The sequence below is a fragment of the Rhinopithecus bieti genome, unplaced genomic scaffold, assembly GCF_001698545.2.
Source record: "Rhinopithecus bieti isolate Rb0 unplaced genomic scaffold, ASM169854v2 scaffold_24392, whole genome shotgun sequence".
NCBI classification, from domain to species: domain Eukaryota; kingdom Metazoa; phylum Chordata; class Mammalia; order Primates; family Cercopithecidae; genus Rhinopithecus; species Rhinopithecus bieti.
The window spans coordinates 4849504-4869448 of NW_016812542.1; the positions used below are offsets into that span (position 1 = coordinate 4849504).

At 38.1% G+C, this 19945-nt stretch overlaps 1 protein-coding gene across 1 annotated transcript in view; it reads left to right on the plus strand.

The window, feature by feature from the left end:
- The window catches only part of PPP1R12B (protein phosphatase 1 regulatory subunit 12B), a 245413-nt gene that overhangs the window by 63314 nt on the left and 162154 nt on the right, over positions 1-19945 (plus strand). The window contains 4 exon segments of the mRNA XM_017896485.1: positions 8700-8830; positions 14530-14648; positions 17462-17621; positions 18929-19073. Coding sequence (XP_017751974.1) covers positions 8700-8830; positions 14530-14648; positions 17462-17621; positions 18929-19073 — 555 coding nt within the window.

A 19945-nucleotide genomic window follows, 5' to 3' on the forward strand; every position in this document is an offset into this window, starting at 1 on the left:
CTGACTCAAGCTCTGGATCAGTCAATCTTAACTACTAATAGGTTAAAGCCTTCATGTAGTGAAGATCTGATGGTGGAGATTGCCAGATTTACTGAGTCCTTTATCACCTTTAATTTATTTGTACCACCGGCCCTCTGTATCCGTGGATTCAACCAACTGCAGATTGAAAATATTTGGGAAAATAAAAAAAATTTAATATTAATAAAATAATATAAACAAAACAGTATAGTATAATGACTATGTAGTATTTACATTATTTTAGGCATTTTGGGTAATCTAGAGATGATATAAAGTATTTAGAAGGATGTGCATAGGTTATATGCAAATACTATACCATTTTATTTAAGGAACTTGACCCTCAGTGGATTTTGGTATCTGCAGGGAGTCCTACAACCAGTTCTCTATGGATACTGAGGGACAGCTGTATAATTTCTTGGCATATGATTTCTTGGCTGCCTAGTTGGGGCAAGGGGACTTTGAACTTAGAAATGTTGGGTTTCACAGGGACCTCATCAATCAGTATTTCTATCCCAGTTTCAGTCCTCAGCCAGAATACCTTCAGTAAAATGCCTCATGTGAGAACCATGATTAGTTCTTTCAGGGTTTTGCTATTTGAGCCAGAGTTGGTTAAACAGTTTCTAAAACTTTCTACTTAATGTAGTTGTCTTTTAAAAAGTCGTATGATAAATTTATTGATCACTTTTCATCTGTCAAAGAAGGGATCAGTTACAGCTGTGATTTTCAGTTATTAGTAAGGATTGAGGATATGGCAGACTCTCTAGGTTCTGATTCCCTATTCTATGGCAAGTTTATTAGTTTCCTGTGGCTTCTGCAGCAAATTAACACAAACTTGGTGGCCTAAAACAAAATTATTCAATCATTCTTCCACAGTTCTGGAGGCCAGAAGTTTAAAATCAAGGTGTTATCAGGGCCATACTCCCTCTGGTATATATATACATTATATGTATATACCATATTTTACTTGTCCATTCACCCATCAATGGGCTCTTCAGTTGCTTCCACATTGTAGCTGTTGTGAATAAGGCTGCTGTGAACATGGGTGTACACATACCTCTTTGAGAGACCCTGCTTTCAATTATGACTATTATTATTTCTTTTTTTTTTTTTGAGATAGAGTCTCATTCTATCCCCCAGGCTGGAGTACAGTCTCTGCTCACTGGAACCTCCACCTCCTGGGCTCAAACAATTCTTGTGCCTCAGCCTCCTGAGTAGCTGGGATTACAGGCGCATGCCACCACACACAGCTAATGTTTTATATTTTTAGTAGAGACAAAATTTCGCCATGTTGCCCAGGCTGGTCTTGAACTCCTGAGATCAAGCAGTCCACTCGCCTCAACCTACCGAAGTGCTAGGATTACAGGCATAAGCCATTACGACAGGCATCAATTATTTTGAGTATATACCCAGAAGAATCCTATTTTTGAATAGAAAATAGAAATGGTAAGTCTATTTTTAATTTTTTGAGGAACTTCCATACTGTTTTCCATAGAGGCTATACCATTTTACATTCCCCTGAGCAGTGCACAAGGATTTTAATTCTTTGCCAACACTTTTTTTTTTTTTTTTTTGAGATGGAGTCTTCCTCTGTCACCAGGCTAGAGAGTAGTGGCGTGATCTTGGCTCACTGCAACCTCCGCCTCAGGGGTTCAAGCGATTCCCCTGCCTCAGCCTCCCAAGTAGCTGGGACTACAGGCACATGCCACCACGCCCAGCTAATTTTTTGTATTTTAGTAGAGATGGGGTTTCACCATGTTGGCTAGGATGGTCTCAATCTCCTGATCTCATGATCCACCCACCTCGGCCTCCCAAAGTGCTGAGATTACAGGTGTGACCCATCGTGCCCAGCCAGCACTTTAAAAATATTTCCTTGCATGCTAAAATTTTATTCTTACATTTTATTATTTATTTTTAGAGACGGGTCTTGCTTGTTGCCCAGGCTTGAGTGCAGTGGTGCTATCATAGCTCACTGCAGCCTCGATCACCTGGGCTCAAGCGATCCTCCCTCCTTAGCCTCCCAAATAACTGGGACTACAGACCTATTTTGTTTTTTGGATAATAGCCATCCTAATAGGTATAAGGTGCTATCTCATTGTAGTTTTGATTTTCATTTCCCTAATGATTAGTGACATTGAGCATTTTTTCATGTGCTCATTGGCCATTTGTATATCTTTGGAGACGTGTCCATTCAAATCTTTTTTGCCCATATTTGAATCCGGTTGTTTATTTTTTGTTGTTGAGTTTTAGGATTTCTCGATATATTCTGGCTGTTAATCTCTTAACAGATATATGATTTGCAAATTTACAAAAATTTATTACATACATATATTTTTGCTTATAAAAAATATGGAATGCTTCATGAATTTGCTTGTCATCCTTACGTAGGGGCCATGCCAATCTCTGTATTGTTCCAATTGTAGTATATGTACTGCCGAAGTGAGCACTGATTTGCAAATAATTTTCTCCCACTCTATGGACTGCCTTTTTACTCTTTCGGTAGTGTTTTTTTGATATACTCCCTCAACAATTTTGTCCACATGATTTGTTGAAATCAAGGAAAGCGTGGGCTGAAAAATCCAAACAAGTAGGTGTTAGGCTGCACTAAGCCCAGCTTCTAGTGTAACATATGCCCAGATACCTGGAGCTGGGTTTTATGGGGAAGAGTTGTTCTGAGGCCAAGGCAGGTAGTATTAGTGATATTCTGAGACACAACAGCAAGGTCAGCTCTGAAAGCTGGCACTTGCTGCTGGCAACAGTTGCAGGCTATTTTGGGAACCGAGGAGGCTTTGTTTTGTGAGGCCTTCTCTGCACTGCCAGATTTAACCCTGGCCCTGATTGATCATCAGCCACTTTTGCCTTTGATATGGAGAGAGCAATATCAGGTACGGTAGTGAGATCACAGTGCTCTTTCCCCAGATTATTGGTAAAATCAAGTATTTTTCCTTGGAGATTGTCATTGCCAGACAAATGTGACATGCTGATGTTAGGAAGCTTTAATTTATTACCTGGCAGTTTTTCTAAATAGTTCCTTCATACTAGTAATTAAGTTATATCTCTATTTCTTAAGGAGCTTAGAACATGTTGTTACTTTAGTAAAATTTGATATGTCTTCAGGAATGCAAAATAGGAGGAAATGGACTTAAACTACATCAGAAGGAATCTGGGCCAAATGCAAAGAATTTCCCCTTTATCATGGGTAACATCAAAAGCTTGTTTAGCCTGCTTCCCAAGAAAAGGAAAGACCTATCTCTCTGGAAGATTTAGCATAGCGCTGTGTAGAGGCGTGGTGTTGAAGTTCATGTCCCTGGACACAGTTTTATAAGTGGGCGAATCTGCTCATCTACCATGGTTCAGTTGTGAATGAGTCAGCAGTGCAGCTGCAGATGGAGTGGGCAGAAGGGCATCTAAATTTAGTCGTTATTCACTGGAGAAGATTTTCAGGAACTATGTGTCTCTCATCCAAGCTTTAGTCTCTTATCCATGCTTTAGTCATATTCCTTCTTCTGGAGGCAAAAAACAAACAAACAAACAACCAGAGAGAGAGCAAGAGAACAGTTACTCCAAGTTGCTTAATGAGAGTGAGTGTCCTACAACTCTTGATTGGTCTTACCTACAAGGATGATTCTCTTCTACCTTAACTGGGTGCATACTATTTTATTCATATAGCTCCTGAATTTAAGAATCCTTGGGATTCTGAACATTAGAGAGGGAATTTTTTGCAGTTAGACTTACAAACAAGCTCCAAAATCTTGCTAGTTCAAAGACATTTTTAACCAAACTGCTTTCCTCCTATAAGGTACTGGGGGTGGGGAGGGCTGTGATCAGTGAGGAATAAGTACTTTTGAGTGTTTTTTTTTTTTTTTCCCCTTGAGGCAGTTGCTGTGTGTTACACTGTTGCCTTAACAACAGCAAAGTCAGGAACAATTCCAAGGGCTTATCTCCTTTAATCTTTACAAAACCTTATAAGGTAGGTGGTACTCCCAATACTATAGATGAGTACATATGCTTATAGTTAGGTTAGATACCCCACTGTGGGTTGTATGCATCAGCAGAGCTGGTATGCAAGCCCTGGTCTGTCTAACTCCAAAGCTGGTGCTTTTATTTATTTTACAAATAGAAATGGGGTCTCACTGTGTTGCACAGGTTCTCCTGGACTCAAGCGATCCTCCCACCTCGGCCTCTCAAAGTGCTGGGACTACAGGTGTGAGCCACCATGCCTAGCCAAAACTGTTTTAAACAATATACCATCCTTCACTTTGTGGAGGGTATGGGGAATGATTTAGACAGTTGGCCTCCTTTATTTTGTCTAAGATGGTTCTTCACAGATTGATGATCGCTAAATTACATTTTTAGAGTATGCTAGTTTTGTTGTTGTAACTTCCTTACAATGTCATTCCCATAAAATTTTGTGTCAAACTGGCTGTAGTGGCATGTAGCTGTAGTCCCAGCTACTTGAAAGGCTGAGACAGAGGCTTTTTGAGCCCAAGAGTTAATGACCAGCCCTGGCAACAGAGCGAGACCCTGTGTCAGAAATTTTTTTGTATCAAGGATTTGAGATTTATAAGACACAATATCACAAAATTTAAAAGAAGAGAACTGAAGTAGTGATGAGGTGAAGGAGATTAAGAAAAGGAGAGAAGAGGGGAGGAAAGAGAAAAGATAAGTTTTCTCCCATTTGATACCTGGACTAGCTGGGCTTATTTTAGGGCCTCTGGAATGTGGCTGCTGTTGTCTTTAAAGGCCAAAGAAGGATCTTGAAAACATTGGCTTCTAAAAGTCTGCTTGATAGTGGTGTGGACATTAGAGCTAAGTTTTTAGATTGTTCTTTCAGAGCCAAAGAAATTTTGCAACCCAGCAAGAAGCAATTGACCCAGCTGTCCTGGCCTACACAGGTTTAGACGGCACATTTGACCTTCTTGATATAAGAGTATTACTAAGGGCAAAGAGTGTTTTTAGCACAGCCTTTAAAATACTTTATTATTCTTGGACTTCAGTACCTTTTTGAAAGTGTCCCCTTCCATTTTTTTACTTAAAATGATTATTTGCAAAAAAGAAAATAAATAAAATAAAATGTTTATTTACAGTTTTTAGTGAGGTACTCTGCGATAAGTTGGCTAGACCTTGCCATATGGGATTGTAAATGGGCAGACATACAATATATGACCAATTTAGTGATAAGCATACTTATGAACTATTTGTAAATATGAATAATTATTAAACATTTTACATGGTAAAGAATGGGATATACTTGTGGAAGCTGATAAATCTAAGAAAACATCATAGAAGAAATATAATTTCTGGAGCTGCTGTTGAAAACTAGACCACTGTGAATACTGGCTATAAAACTCAGATTGGCCAGAAGGTCAGATTGGAGGAATATATTATATAGCATCAAATCAAACCTAGATTGACATTTTTAGCTAATCTCAGTAACTATAAAAGAAGTATCAAATATTTTGGGAAAGAAATAACAAAGATGCTGTTTGTAACCAAGTTATCTAATTAAATTTTCATCTAAATGAAATCACACTTTTTTCATTCATCTCCTTCTAGGCAGGATTGGTATGAGGTTTATCTCTGAAGGGAGTTCCTGTAAGTTCTCTTGGTATGATATGTACTACTTAAGTCCTGTAGTTACAAGGGCCCTCTAGAGTTCTAACTTTAATTCTTTCCACAGTAATCTTTTGCCATTTAAATAGTTCATTATCACCATGAAATATCTTTTGGTATGTTTGATTAAAGTCAGTGGTTATCAAGCTGATCTCAGGATTCCTTTATACTTAAAAAATCATTTAGGACTCCCAAAATTTAACCAGGACTTTGCTTGTATTGATTATTGTATGTTACTGAGAAATTTTTAAAATATGTAGTTATTAAATATGTACTTATTAAGTCATTTAAAGCAACAATGACCCTGATTACATGTTAATATAAATAACATAATTAAAAATAATGATATTGTTTTACATTTTTACAAATTTATTTTAATGTCTGTATTCAATCTGTTGTGATATATTATTTTGATGAAAGTATATAAAATGTGGCCTCTCAAGGGTATATGTTTGGAAAAGGGAGGAGCATTTAAAAGTCTGTTCAGACAATTGTAGATGTTTTTCTTGGATGTTATACCAAACTCCAACAAGTGATGGTTTGTTTCTTTTCTTTTCTTTTCTTTTTTGAGACAGAATCTCTGTGACCTAGGCTGGAGTGCAGTGGTGCCATCCTGGCTCACTGCAACCTCTGCCTCCTGGTTTCAAGTGATTCTTGTTCCTCAGCCTCCTGAGTAGCTGAGATGCACCACCATACCTGCCTAGTTTTTGTATTTTTAGTAGAGATGAGGTTTCACCATGTTGGCTAGGCTGGTCTCAAACTCCTGACCTTAGGTGATCCACCTGCCTCGACCTCCAAAGTGCTGGGATTACAGGCATGAGCCACCACACCCAACCTGATAGTTTCTTAAATGTAAGTTTTGGAAATGGTTGTTTAAGACATGAGTATCTTAAATGTCCGTGCAGTGTGGAAACTGAAACCATATCAATGGACTTTTCTTACTCTCTTACATTAAAACACATTAGTCTAACTTGTACTTTGAATGAATCTTTTACTTCTTGTGTGATTTTCTAACACCATGCATTTGTTTATTTGGAAAATATAGGTTGATTGAGTTATAGAGATCTTACAAATCTAAATACATTTCATTATATAATATCAACAAATCAGATTTGTTGATAGACAGACCTTATCAGAAAAGTGAATACTGGAAAGCTGTCAAGCTCATGGTGGTAGCTGTTTCCAGAATTCTTATCTTCACTTGGATGGTCAAATTTTGTTGCAACACACACTGATTATTTTCTTGGAGTGACAGGCTTACTTTGTTTGTTTTCAAGTCCGAATTATCACAATTTGTTGGTTATTCTTTTGAGTAAAAATGGTGTTATTTTGATTTAAAAAGTGGCTAGTTCATCTCACACCTGAAGCAGATGCTCAAGTGGTGTATTTTTTTATTTTGTTTTGTTTTCAAGACAGGGTATTTCCCTGTCACCTGGGCTGGAGAGCAGTGATCATAGCTCACTGCAGCCTCGACCTCCCAGGCCTAAGTCATCCTCCCACCTTAGCCCCCAAGTAGCTGGGACTACACGTGCATGCCACCATGCCTGGCTAATTTTTAATTTTTTTGTAGAGATGGGGTCTATGTTGCTCAGGCTGGTCCTGAACTCCTGGACTCAAGCAATCCTGCTGCCTCAGCCTCTCAAAGTGTTGGGATTACAGGCATGAGTTACCATGCCTGGCCCTAGGTGCTTTTTCCTAGAATCAACCATCATACCTCAAAATGCAGCAGAAGTGCTTTAAGTATACTTTCCATTTTCTCACACAGAATATTAAAAAATTTCTACTGCTTCTTCAAGGTTATTCTTAAGTGAAACTGGCTTTCTTTTTTATTTTTTTAACTGTATGTGGTGGGGAAGAATATAGTGCCTGCTGGTAGTTTTTGATGCCATTGTCTTGCTGCATGCGAAGGCACCAGTAGTTTTACTCACCATTGCTTTTGCATCATTAGTTTAAATGTCAATACAATGAAAATGCAAGTAATATCTTAATATTATTATGAAAATCCTTTGATTTGGATAATTCTACCTGAGCTGAAGTTTTAGCCTTGTTTTTTAAAGGAGGGGATTAAAAGGCAAGTTTTAAAAAGGGAGTCTCATTTGTTTCTTGGTCCTGATTTATCCCAATGGTTTTGTAACCATCGAAGCTTGATGATGATTACCATTTTCACATGTAGGTCTTCTACCACATTTTTATTCTGTAGCTATGTCAAGACCTTTTGGTTTTTTTAGATCTCATTGCTGTTCGTGACTGTTTCTTTTAGTCTTATGGTAAGCCTAAAGCCTTTATTCAAAAAGTTTCTGCTGTCTCCTAATTGCTGCCATGAAATGAGCAGATGAGACTCCCTAACCATCCATAACTGCAAGCATACTTTGCCATAGTGTTTGAAGCCATTCAGAAAATACATGAAAATACATTTTTTCTGTTTGAAATGATCACCCTACCATTTCTCACCAAAGCAAGGTTTGTTTAGCAATTCTAGAGTCGTAAACTACAACTTCCCACTGAGAAAAATTGCATTTGATCCTGTGTGATTTTTTCTTTTTTAAATGAATGAATGAATGAATGAATTTTTTTATAATAGAGACAGGGTCTCACTTTGTTACCGAGGCTGGTCTTAAACTCCTGACTTCAGGCAATCCTCTGATTATTTTCTTTTAAAATTAATAAGCATCTGCGATAAATAGGTGGCAGTGAAATAAAATAAAATTCATATACAAATCAGTGTTTTGTAACATGCTTTCCTTTTCATAATATGATGATGAAACAGCTTATTCATTTATAGCACTTTAGAAATCACTTTCATAATTAATCCTAATAATACTATAAATAAGATTACGTATCATTATATGTGAAACTGTGTTTCACAGTTGAGATATTAAGGCATAGAGACATTTAAGGAGCTTGTATAAGATCACAAAGCCTGGAAGTCATGCTCTGGACACAAAATGGAAGAAATAGAAGTTAATGTATTACTAGAACTGCTGGGCGTTGTCAATGCCCAGAGCAGCGTCTGGCACGTAGTGGAACCCAGTGAATACTTGTTGAATGAATGAACGGACTTTTCTTTTCAGGCATGTATTGATGAAAATTTGGATATGGTGAAGTTTCTGGTGGAGAACAGAGCCAATGTAAACCAGCAAGACAATGAAGGCTGGACACCCCTTCATGCAGCAGCTTCCTGTGGCTATCTCAACATAGCAGAGTGAGTGAGCCTCTGTGTGTGTGGCTTTGCAGTATTTGTAGGAATAGCCTTCATTACTCCTCTATTCTTAGGAATTTGAATTTTATAAATAATTATAGTCTCTCTTGATTACAGATTACAAAAGCAGAAAGTTGAATTATGTTTAAGACATAACTAATACAATGTTTTGTAAAGCTGCTAAATCCATAGTTTTTTAGTTGAAACTTTTTGTTTCCTTCTGTTTGCAGGTAATTTATATTTGCTGGGATATGCAGAGGTGGCTGTTCCACTGTCTCGGTTCACTTTCTGAACAACTGTAGCTGGGCATGTGTATAGGCAGGCCTGGAGATTTTTTTCTGGATTCTTTGTAAACCTGTTTCTTTTTTTTTTTTAATCAGTGCTTAGTACAAATGAAGGTAAAAAATGCCTAGCATACCAGTCACAGCACTCATGTAGTTAATAGCAGAAGAATGAGCCTAAACATATGGAACAAAGGAAAGGTGGGCACTGGCATGTGTTCTCCACATTAGTTGAATGGGAATGTTTAATAAGATACATTAGGAGGTACTATCTCCAGGACAACTCGTTTCCCCTCCCGTGGGTAGAAGAATCCTGACCATGTGGTATCTGAGCTATAAGAGGCACTGAATAAATATCTGTTGTGTGAAGGAATGATTGGGAAGTTTAGTCTTAAACAAGGAAGAGACTTTGGCAGTCGAAACATCTTTAAAATGAGGCAGTTGAGCGTATTCTAGATGAGGGTAAATTTCTATTGTTAAGGTAAATTCCCTAAATAAAATCATGATATTCTATGCTCCTTTGAAAATCAGATTGCTTGATTGAAGGCCCTTTTCAATAATATGAGTAGAACTCCATTACATTTCTCCTGTTCAGGAAACAGCAGGGAGAATTTTGTTGGCAGCTCTGTAGAGGCCTAAGAATGACTTCCCACAGAATCTGATTTGCCCAGGTTTCCTAAGGGGAGTCTGAGTTGCTAGGTTTGCTGCTGACCCAGGGATGCTCAGTGGGAGAAGTTAGACAAAAGGAGAGTCAGAGCCAGAGAAACTTTAGGCAGCAGCACTGGTGTTTGACTGGGCTACTTGTTCTAAAAAGTGGATGACTGGGTTGGCCCCAAAGCCACCAGAAATAAACAATGCAGTTTTCTTCACTCTTGATTCCTCCCTCTGTTGCAATTTAGTAAAAGTCAGTAACTTCTTCATCCCCTAGGCTGCCCATTTTCAGAGTCTAACAGGAAGGAGGGCTCTTATTCTCAGTGTTATCCAGGAACGCCAGAATTCTGATGCCTAAGAGTTGAGGTGATTTTACTTAAAACATTTATTTAAGAAACATTTATAGAATATGTTGGCCTTTCAGTTGCTATTTGTTCAGGTGGCACGCTTGTGATATTCAAGCTACCAAATCTCATTACATTCAAGGATTCAATTTTTTCCTAAGTTTTTTTCTTTCACTTTTCTAAGGAGAGCTCATGCTTAGAATTAGGATCACTTGTGCTGGCATTATCCTCCTGTGTGTGAAGCTAAGTACAGAGAATGATTGTAATTGCTTTTTTTTTTTTTTAACAGTGATTTCTTTAATTCATCCTTATGAACAAATATAATTCTTCTGGAAGTAAGTTCAAAATGTAACAGTCTCTAGCTCAGACAAATATTACCTGGTATGAAATAAATCTGTGAGAGCTACTATTTCCTAAGACAAATTATTACAAATTAAACTTGGAAGTGTGACCAGGAGAGAGGTGATGATCTAGACCAGAATACATTGCAGAGGTGAGGTGGTGGTAGAGATGGCCTTCTTTATTTTATTTTTCACTATACATATCATTATTAGACAAGTTTTGACTTTACTGTCATTTATTTATTTGCGGTATGTAGTTTATATATATATATATACACACACACACATACCATACACACACACATAAATACAAACACAATGGAAAAAAAATTGTACTATGCATTTTGGTTGCTTTACCTCAGGGCCAATAGAGAATGTTTTAAATAACCCTGATCATCTCATCGTTTTTATTTTTGTATCTGAAAGATCTTAGACTTTATGCTCTTATTCCCAGAATCATTAGGAACTCTAAATTTCAAGGGAGTAGAAATGAATAAAGGCAAACTGGCTTTCTAGGAAGAATCCAAGTACATTCTATTTCATGTTTCATGATGATCTTTTTGTCTCAGTATGTTGCATCAAAAGGAGGGAGCTTCAGAGGCTTTTTTCCTCATTTTAAACTGAGTTCAGGCTCAATGCTAGTTAGCTGGGTGTTTTTACATTTTTATTGTGAATAATGTTTAACTTAGAAGCAGCAGATTGATCCAAATGTACAGCATTTGGCTTTATAGTTTATTGAGATGCTAATTTATTCTCAGTTTTTGAACATATTTCATTTTATTTCTTCCTCACTTAGAATAGTAGCATAAAGACCTTGTATTGGTGTTGAGTTAGGAAGGACAAGAAAGCTTTATTTTCTAGGGGCATATTTATTGAGCTATGAGCCTTTGGGTAACTGTAAGGATTCTCAGAGATAAAGTAGAAATTGCTTCATAGGTTGATATTTATTCTTGTCCAGGTAAAGGTAAAACTAAAGAGGTTTTAACTTTTTTTTTTCCCCTAAAACTGGAGAAAATGGAAAAACAGAGAGCCAAATTACTTTCTAAAAATTCATCTTCTTGATTGTAGAACATGGGAAAAGCAGGGTCCTGTATACCCAAGTGACATTATGCCTGATCCAGTAGGGATGGAATAGACGTCAGAGTAGAGTGGTTACATATTTCATGTAGTTTAAGCAATATTTATGGAATGCCAAGAGAAAAAAGCAAGTGTCAGATGCCATGGCAATGATAATACTGAGGAAGACCTAGTTGTTGCTATGAACCAAAAAGTATCTGAGACAGGTTTCAATCAATTTAGAAGTTTATTTTACCAAGGTTAAAGACATGCACCCAGGAGACAGATCTGTGCCTTTCCCCAAAGATCAAGTTGAGAACTTCAGTACTTAAAAGGGAAAAGCAGCCTGGAGGGGAAAAGGGGAGGGCATGGTCACATTCCTGAATTCACAAAGAAAGGAGCGGGTAGGGAAATAGTCAATTAAATGTTCATCTCACGCTCAGTAAATCTCACTTTACGTAAGATAAGGTGAACATAGAGGTAAACATAGAACCTGCAGAGATATTTAACTTTTTATCTATAGCTATCTGCTTAGGAACAAAAGGTAAGGCAGCTTCTTACATGACTCAACTTTCAGCTTAATTTTTTTTTTTCTTTTGGCTTAGTGAAATTAGGGTCCCAAGTTTTTATTTTCCTTTCACATGGCATTCAAGTAGCCTTCAGTCTGATGGAATGTTTGCATCGAGGTACAGTGTAAGTCATGACCGAGGTCTAGAATTAGTGTTTGTTGGGGAGGAAAAGAAGGAGGATGGGGTTAAAGGAAGGAAAGAGGGAATTCAGTTTGTGAGAACAGACAAAGCTTTCATGAAGGCAAAAGCATTTTAAATGAACTTTGAAAGAAGTGAAAGCTTTCTAGAAGGGAAAAGAGAAGGGAGAGAGTTCCACCTAGTTGGAAGAAACAAGCTGTGAAAGAGAGCTGGGTGAGAGTTGATGTGTTTGGGAACAGTAAGTGGTTTAGTTTAATTATAGAGTATAGGGTACACTTCAATCCAGGAAACATTTTTTGAGTGCTTACTATGTGTATTATTTGCATTTTGATATTTCAGGGTTGGGGAGGTGTAGCTGAATATTCCTTTGGCCTAAGGGAGAGGAATCAAAAGAGAGGAGCTATTGAATATGTGGAAATGAAGGGTAATTTATGAATGGAATACTAGGACTTGATAGAATTAAGAATACAAATAGAGGGAGTTAGTTTTGGAATTGAATAAGGTCTGTCTTCTTCTGAGACTGTAAGGGAAAGAAGGAGATGGTTAAAAGTCAGGTGAATTTGAGCTTTATACAAGTAGAATGGATCTATAAATTAACAAACATTTGTTGAGGCCCTATTATACCAGGTACTAGGCACTGAGAAAGCAAAAACATGGTCTTAATCTCTATTGATTCTTTTCCCTCTACCAACTTTTTTTTTTTTTTTGAGACAGAGTCTTGCTCTGTTACCCAGGCTGATCTTGGCTTACTGCAACCTCCGCCACCTGGGTTCAAACGATTCTTGTGCCTCAGCCTCCTGAGTAGCTGAGACTACAGATATCTGCCACCATGCCTGGCTAAGTTTTATATTTTTAGTAGAGACGGGTCTCACCATGTTAGTCAGGCTTGTCTCAAACTCCTGGCCTCAAGTGATCCGCCCACCTCAGCCTTCCAAAGGATTATAGGGGTGAGCCACTGCGTTTGGCCCCCTCTGCCAGTTCTTTGAATGCAGTGGCCAGTGGCCATATATTATCTCTCTCTCCCTTTTTTTGTAATCTTCGACAGTGTCTAAAATGTGGTTCCTATGGCTGGGCGCGGTGGCTCACACCTGTAATCCCAGCACTTTGGGAGGCCGAGGCAGGCAGATCACGAGGTCAGGAGTTGGAGACCAGCCTGACCAACATGGTGAAACCCCGTCTCTACTAAAAATACAAAAATTAGCTGGGCATGGTGTCACGCGCCTGTAATCCCAGCTAATCAGGAGGCTGAGGCAGGGGAATTGCTTGAACCCAAGAGGCGGAGGTTGCAGTGAGCCGAGATTGCACCACTGCACTCCAGCTTGGGCGACAGAGCAAAACTCTGTCTCCAAAAAAAAAAAAAAAAAAAAAAGGTTTCTTGAATATAGTAGGGGACCAGTAAATGTTTGTTGAATTGTTGAATGGATTGAAGTCTAATCTGAATTATTTTTCTTTTTCCTTTAAATACTTTTGAGTATTTGATAGAGCTCCTAGCGTTATTAGGGTTCTCACTGGCCCAAAAGTGACTTGATCTAGAGAAAAGATGAACTAGATTTAAAGTCAAGACTGGGGCTGTACCCTCTGCCATTTGCCTGCTGTGTGATTTTGAGAAAATTACTTAATATGTATGAATCTCAATTTGTTAAAGTCATGGTAATAATACCCACATTGCCTACTTCCTAATGTTGCCTAAGACTTATGATATAATTTTACGTGAAAGTACTTTGAAAATCAAAAAGGATCTATGTAAGAGGTATTGAATTGTCAGACCTTTCTTCTTCATAATCAAGTATTCTATTTGGATTTAGAATTTAGTTACTTAACATTTTAATATTTCTTCTTGAATAATTTAGTTTCGTCTTAGAGAAAGATTTCATGTGGATGTCTAGTTGATAGAAGACTTTTGTGGAGGCATAACTTAGGCAGATTTATGCAAATTTTAATGGACACTTTATTCTTTTATTTTCACACCCACAGCACTACTTAATAAGCTCCAGTGTGGCACTGGGAAAGTTTGAGGCTACATGCCTTTTTTATGTTACTTAGAAATTCTCTTGCCATCCACTGGGAGTGAGAGGATGGGAGTTAGTAATATGAGTGTGAAAGAAATCCTGTTTGTTGGCATTGCTGTAGTCAGGAAATAGGGAAGCCTTCAGTCTTAATTACTGAAGTTTAAGGCACGTAGAAACTAATAATGGAATATCTTAACTGAGACCATATTTTAAACTCAAAATAGAGACTTCTCTGTGTATTCAATGCCAGATGCATGAGTAACATTTATATTAGATTGACATAAAATATTGATCCTGGATCTTGTCTACACAGGTATTTCATTAATCACGGAGCCAGTGTAGGTATTGTCAATAGTGAAGGTGAAGTTCCCTCTGACCTTGCAGAAGAGCCAGCCATGAAGGATCTTCTTCTGGAGCAAGTAAAGAAGCAAGGTAACCTCATGGATTGGAGGGGGCCAGGAAAGACTCTCAAACACTGCCATTTACAGAAAATAATCCATTTGCTGTGTAGAGCATTTCACTGTCATATGACAGGAGAGGATTTGATCTGTCTGCACTGCATTAATCATTAATCCAGCATCAAGTATCCTCATAATAACTCACACAAGAGTAGGCCAGATGCCAAAAGGATGACCAATCATTGCTTGTTTTGCCATTCAGAGGTTGCATACCCATTATACAATTAAGAGTGACCTGATAAGGAGTGTGAACATTTCTTACTATGTGTATGCATGGTATTGGGATACAGTGTAAATTTGAGAATTGGCCAAATACAGTTTGTGACTTTGCATTCTTTTCCCTTGTTGAGAGCTAAAAGTGGTGCTGGGAAAGATATTTATTGTAACTAACCATGAGAATTAGTATGATAATTTGTTAAGGTGAGGAAGCTAACTTAGAATAATATATTCTAAAAATGCTTATTCTTATTTTATAGTTTTAGAAGAATCAATTTCACAGAATAGGATGGAATTCTTCAACCTGGAAGTCCCTGGGTTCTTTTTCCATCACAAAACTCTGTGGACAAGATTTGTAGTGAATTTTCTTTTTTTTTTTTTTTTTTTAGTCCTTCTGCTGAACTACCTTACTGACAATCTGCAGTCCATCCCAGAGGATTTAGCTCCAGTGGTCTTTCCCAATTTGAACTTTTAGAACAGTCAGGATCTATGCGCATTGTTTACATATTATCCAAAACTGCTTTTGTGCTACAACAGCAGAGTTGAGTAGTAGTGATAGATTGGATGAACCACAAACCTGAAAATATTGGCCCTTTGGAGAAAGTATGCTGATCCTACTTTAATATAGTGACGTTCTAGATCAGTAACTACTTGCTTTTGCTGCCTTTGATGTATAGTTTTTGTGTCCTATTTTTTTTTTTTTGAGACAGGGTCTCACTCTGTTGCCCAGGCTGGAGTGCAGTGGTGTCATCTCGGCTCATTGCAACCTCTGCCTTTCAGGTTCAAGTGATTCTCCTGCCACAGCCTCCTGAGTAGCTGGGACTACAGGTGTGCACCACCATGCCTGGCTAATTTTTGTATTTTTTGGTAGAGACAGGGTTTCACCATATTGGCCAGGCTGTTCTTAAACACCTGACCTCAAGTGATCCACCAGCCTCGGCTCGCAAAGTGCTGGGATTAAAGGCATGAGCTATGGCACCTGGCTTTGTGCCCTATTGAATTGAAGAATTTTATGCTTAGCATAACCTCCAGTCTCACTCAGTTTTCTCTCCTAAGATTTGCTTTAAAATGTACAAACAACTTTAAAAAAATCAGTTTTAAAAAATAATTTTGATTGGAGAAACCACTTTTTCTATTTTGATTGCTGACTCTTCAGTGAGGGAGTATACTCTATTGAAAGGGGGTATTCATATATATATTTAACTTTCCAGCACTGCTGACACTTCTTTGTGTTTGGAGTACTGATCTGTTTTAAATTGGTTTTAAACTGATCTCTTCACCCCATCCGCCTCCCAAAATCACACAGATAATACTTAGGTAGTTGACAGGTTCTCTTTTTTTTTTTTTTTTTTTTGAGACAGAGTCTCACTCTGTCTCGCAGGCTGGAGTGAAATGGTGCAATCTCAGCTCACAGCAACCTCCGCCTCCCAAGTTCGAGCAATTTTCGTGCCTCAACCTCCCGAGTAGCTGGGATTACAGGTGCCCACCACTATGCCCAACTAATTTTTGTATTTTTGGTAGAGACAGGGTTTCACCATGTTGATCAGGCTTGTCGCGAACTGACCACAGGCGATCCACCCACCTAGGCTTTCCAAAGTGCGAGATTACAGACGTGAGACACCGCACCTGGCAGGTTCTCTTTTAAGAGGTGAAAGGGAGTAGACCAAGCACAAAGACTGCTAATGAGTGTAAAACTTTTTGAATGGGTATATTTGTATTTGAGACATTTTATTATTTTGTATAATGGGGTATGCCCCACCCTAACCCCTTTTCACTGGCACAGATATTGGAAAGTTACTGGCTAAAGGGAGTAACTCTTGGAGTTTTTTCATGTTTTTAAGGAAAACAAAATCTACATTCCCTTGAAAGCAGACAGGTTTTTAAACTGCAGATCACCTACTAATCTGCCCTAGCTTATATATATTCAAGTCAGTGTATTTACCTGTATATGGAAATGAACTTTAGAGATAGTTCAATTTTTAAAGTATATCAATACCTGAAACCAAGATTTTGGATACTAATCCTATGGTATAGTGAGTGGATAGGGACCCAGAAGAAGAATGACACAGAGGGACCCAGGATATCGGAGTTCTAGTGGCAAGCTCTGTCACTGATGTGTTTTGTGGCTTTGAGCCAGATTCCTAATCTTTCTATTTTTATTTCCTCATCTGTTAAATGAAGATTGTAATATCTATTATATTTACCTTGAAGGATTGTTGGGAAACTAAAGTCATGTAACATGTAAAAAGACTTGGAAGTTTATAGCTTTGCACAAACATTATAATGTAAAAATAATGTCCCCTTTGTCTTTATGTTCCGTTGAAAACAATTTTAGGTGCATTCTCTTAATGGATCTGTATCACATAATATTTAACCTCATGATTTAATCCTGGTAAGACCATTAATATGTGTACAAATGCCATTGATCTTCTAAATTGATAATTACCCAACTTGATGGCTAAATTGTTATTTGTATTTATATTTATGATGTGCTTTAATCTAAGGAAAATATCCTGTCAAACTTAAGTGGAGCTTTAGTAATCCTGGCTGTCTGGTATCTGGTTTCTGTAGGAGTCGATCTAGAGCAGTCAAGAAAAGAAGAAGAGCAGCAGTTGTTGCAGGATGCCCGCCAGTGGCTCAACAGTGGGAAAATAGAGGATGTGAGGCAAGCTCGCTCAGGGGCTACAGCCCTTCATGTGGCTGCTGCCAAGGGCTACTCTGAAGTCCTCAGGTATTGTCCATTTACATCAATCAGGAGTGGTTCACTGGGAGAAGATGAAATGGGTTTTGGAAGCAGAGGCTGACTTAGATTTTCCACTGTGATGTGTTTTCTTTTTTGTTGGTTTCCTCTCTGATTGTACAGTCTTTCTCACATTTTGCTGGTATTCATCCATGGATTGTCTCCCTCCCTCCCACCATTCCTCTAGCTTCTCACTAACATGTATGATGTGAAACACAGTTGAGGTACATGGTTCTAGGAGGGGACTTCTTCCAGTTCTATGATTTGTCATTAATATCCCTTCAACAACCTCTTCTTGTGTCCTGTAATACTTGTGACCATTTGTTCCTTTTTGACTTATATAATTTATTTGATGTCATTAGATTAATTATATAGATCTTGAATATGCAGTGTCCAGCTGGCACAGGATAGCCAAAATTATATGAGGGATTTGGACTCGACTACTCTGTCTGTTCCATTTTTCCTTACATCCATACATGCTTCATGTAGCTCTTGGTACTTAATGTTGGCAGGCTTTCCCAAATACTTGAGTTGCCAAAGGCATTGTATGTGCAGTTGTTAACTGGACTCTTCCAGTATTTCATATTTCACCTAATGCAGGGTTCCTAGTAGGTATAGCAGTGTTTTTGGTGCTCCATTTCTGCCTGAGAGTGATATCCATAAGGGCCCCAATGTAGTTTGGGTCTTCAAGAGTCAAATCTTTTCTCTTCCATGCATACAAGTTAAATTATAGCTTTATAGTTAGCAAAAAACTGGAGTTATATGGGTATACAGTAAATATAGTGTCCTAGAAAAATCAACCAGAAAGCTAGTTGGGAAAATACCCTGAAGAGAATGAAGTCTTCATTTTATTTTATTTTTTTAAACTTTATTGTTGACACTATTACAGATAGACAGAATGACCACAGCCTATTAGAGTCTTCATTTTATATGTTACTTCTTCCCTGCACTGGAAAATGGAAAATGTACCTTTAACAGAGTTATGTGATTTGGCTAATTGAATTATGCTTTGGTTAATCTTAGGTACATACCTTTCCATATACTCCCCTTGTATGGTATAACATGGATATGCCTAGGAAATATCTTATGACTTTTTCGAGAGGATTGATAAAGATCATCTATGATTGGTATGCAAAGTAGTAACCATGAAACCCAAACTGTGCCTTAGAGGGCAGAAGTAATCATAAGACCCCTGTGGTTCAGGGCCAAAATCTGAAATATCAATTACATAATAGTTTATTTGTCAGAAAACTGTAATATAGAGGAGATACATGTCTTGTTTTGGGTTTTCTTTTTAGACTTTTAATACAGGCTGGCTATGAACTCAATGTTCAGGATTATGATGGCTGGACTCCCCTCCATGCTGCTGCACACTGGGGAGTGAAGGAGGCTTGCTCCATCCTGGCAGAAGCACTCTGTGACATGGATATTCGAAACAAACTGGTTAGTGAGCTTGAACCTCTAAAAGAACAATGAGATTGGTGGCTGGGTCTCTAGAATAAAAGGCTTAACATCTCTATTCACTGGCAGTCTGACTGTTCTGGTGAAATATACATCACTGGTAGCTATAATGTTACCCTCTACCACGCTACCTCTGGCCCTATTAATACAGAGTTATGTTTGTTATTTAAAATAAAACTCCGGCCGGGCGCGGTGGCTCAAGCCTGTAATCCCAGCACTTTGGGAGGCTGAGACGGGCGGATCACGAGGTCAGGAGATCGAGACCATCCTGGCTAACCTGGTGAAAACCCGTCTTTACTAAAAAAATACAAAAAAAAAAAAACTAGCCGGGCGAGGTGGCGGGCACCTGTAGTCCCAGCTACTGGGGAGGCTGAGGCAGGAGAATGGCGTTAACCCGGGAGACGGAGCTTGCAGTGAGCCAAGATCTGGCCACTGCACTCCAGCCTGGGCAACAGAGCGAGAGTCCGTCTCAAAAAATAAATAAATAAATAAAATAAAATAAAATAAAACTCCATGGACCTTCTGATTGTATTTATGTTCAAGCCTCCAAAACAGGAAAAAAATATATTTGTTCTTGGCAAAAAATGAGCTTTGAGGAGCCTAATGTTACTGTCTGTGCTAAGGTATGAAAGATTTTATGGTTGCTGTATTCATGTGAGTCATTAAAATGTTATAATGACAAAGATCCTTGAGTTTGGCTGAAAATAGTGTTATTCAGCCTCACTTCAAACAACTTAGAAGCTCTGGAACTCCTATCCCTATGTCTACTGATTTTATTATTATTATTATTATTATTATTATTATTATTATTATTTTTCATGTCATAAGTTTATTGACAAACATATCTAGTATGC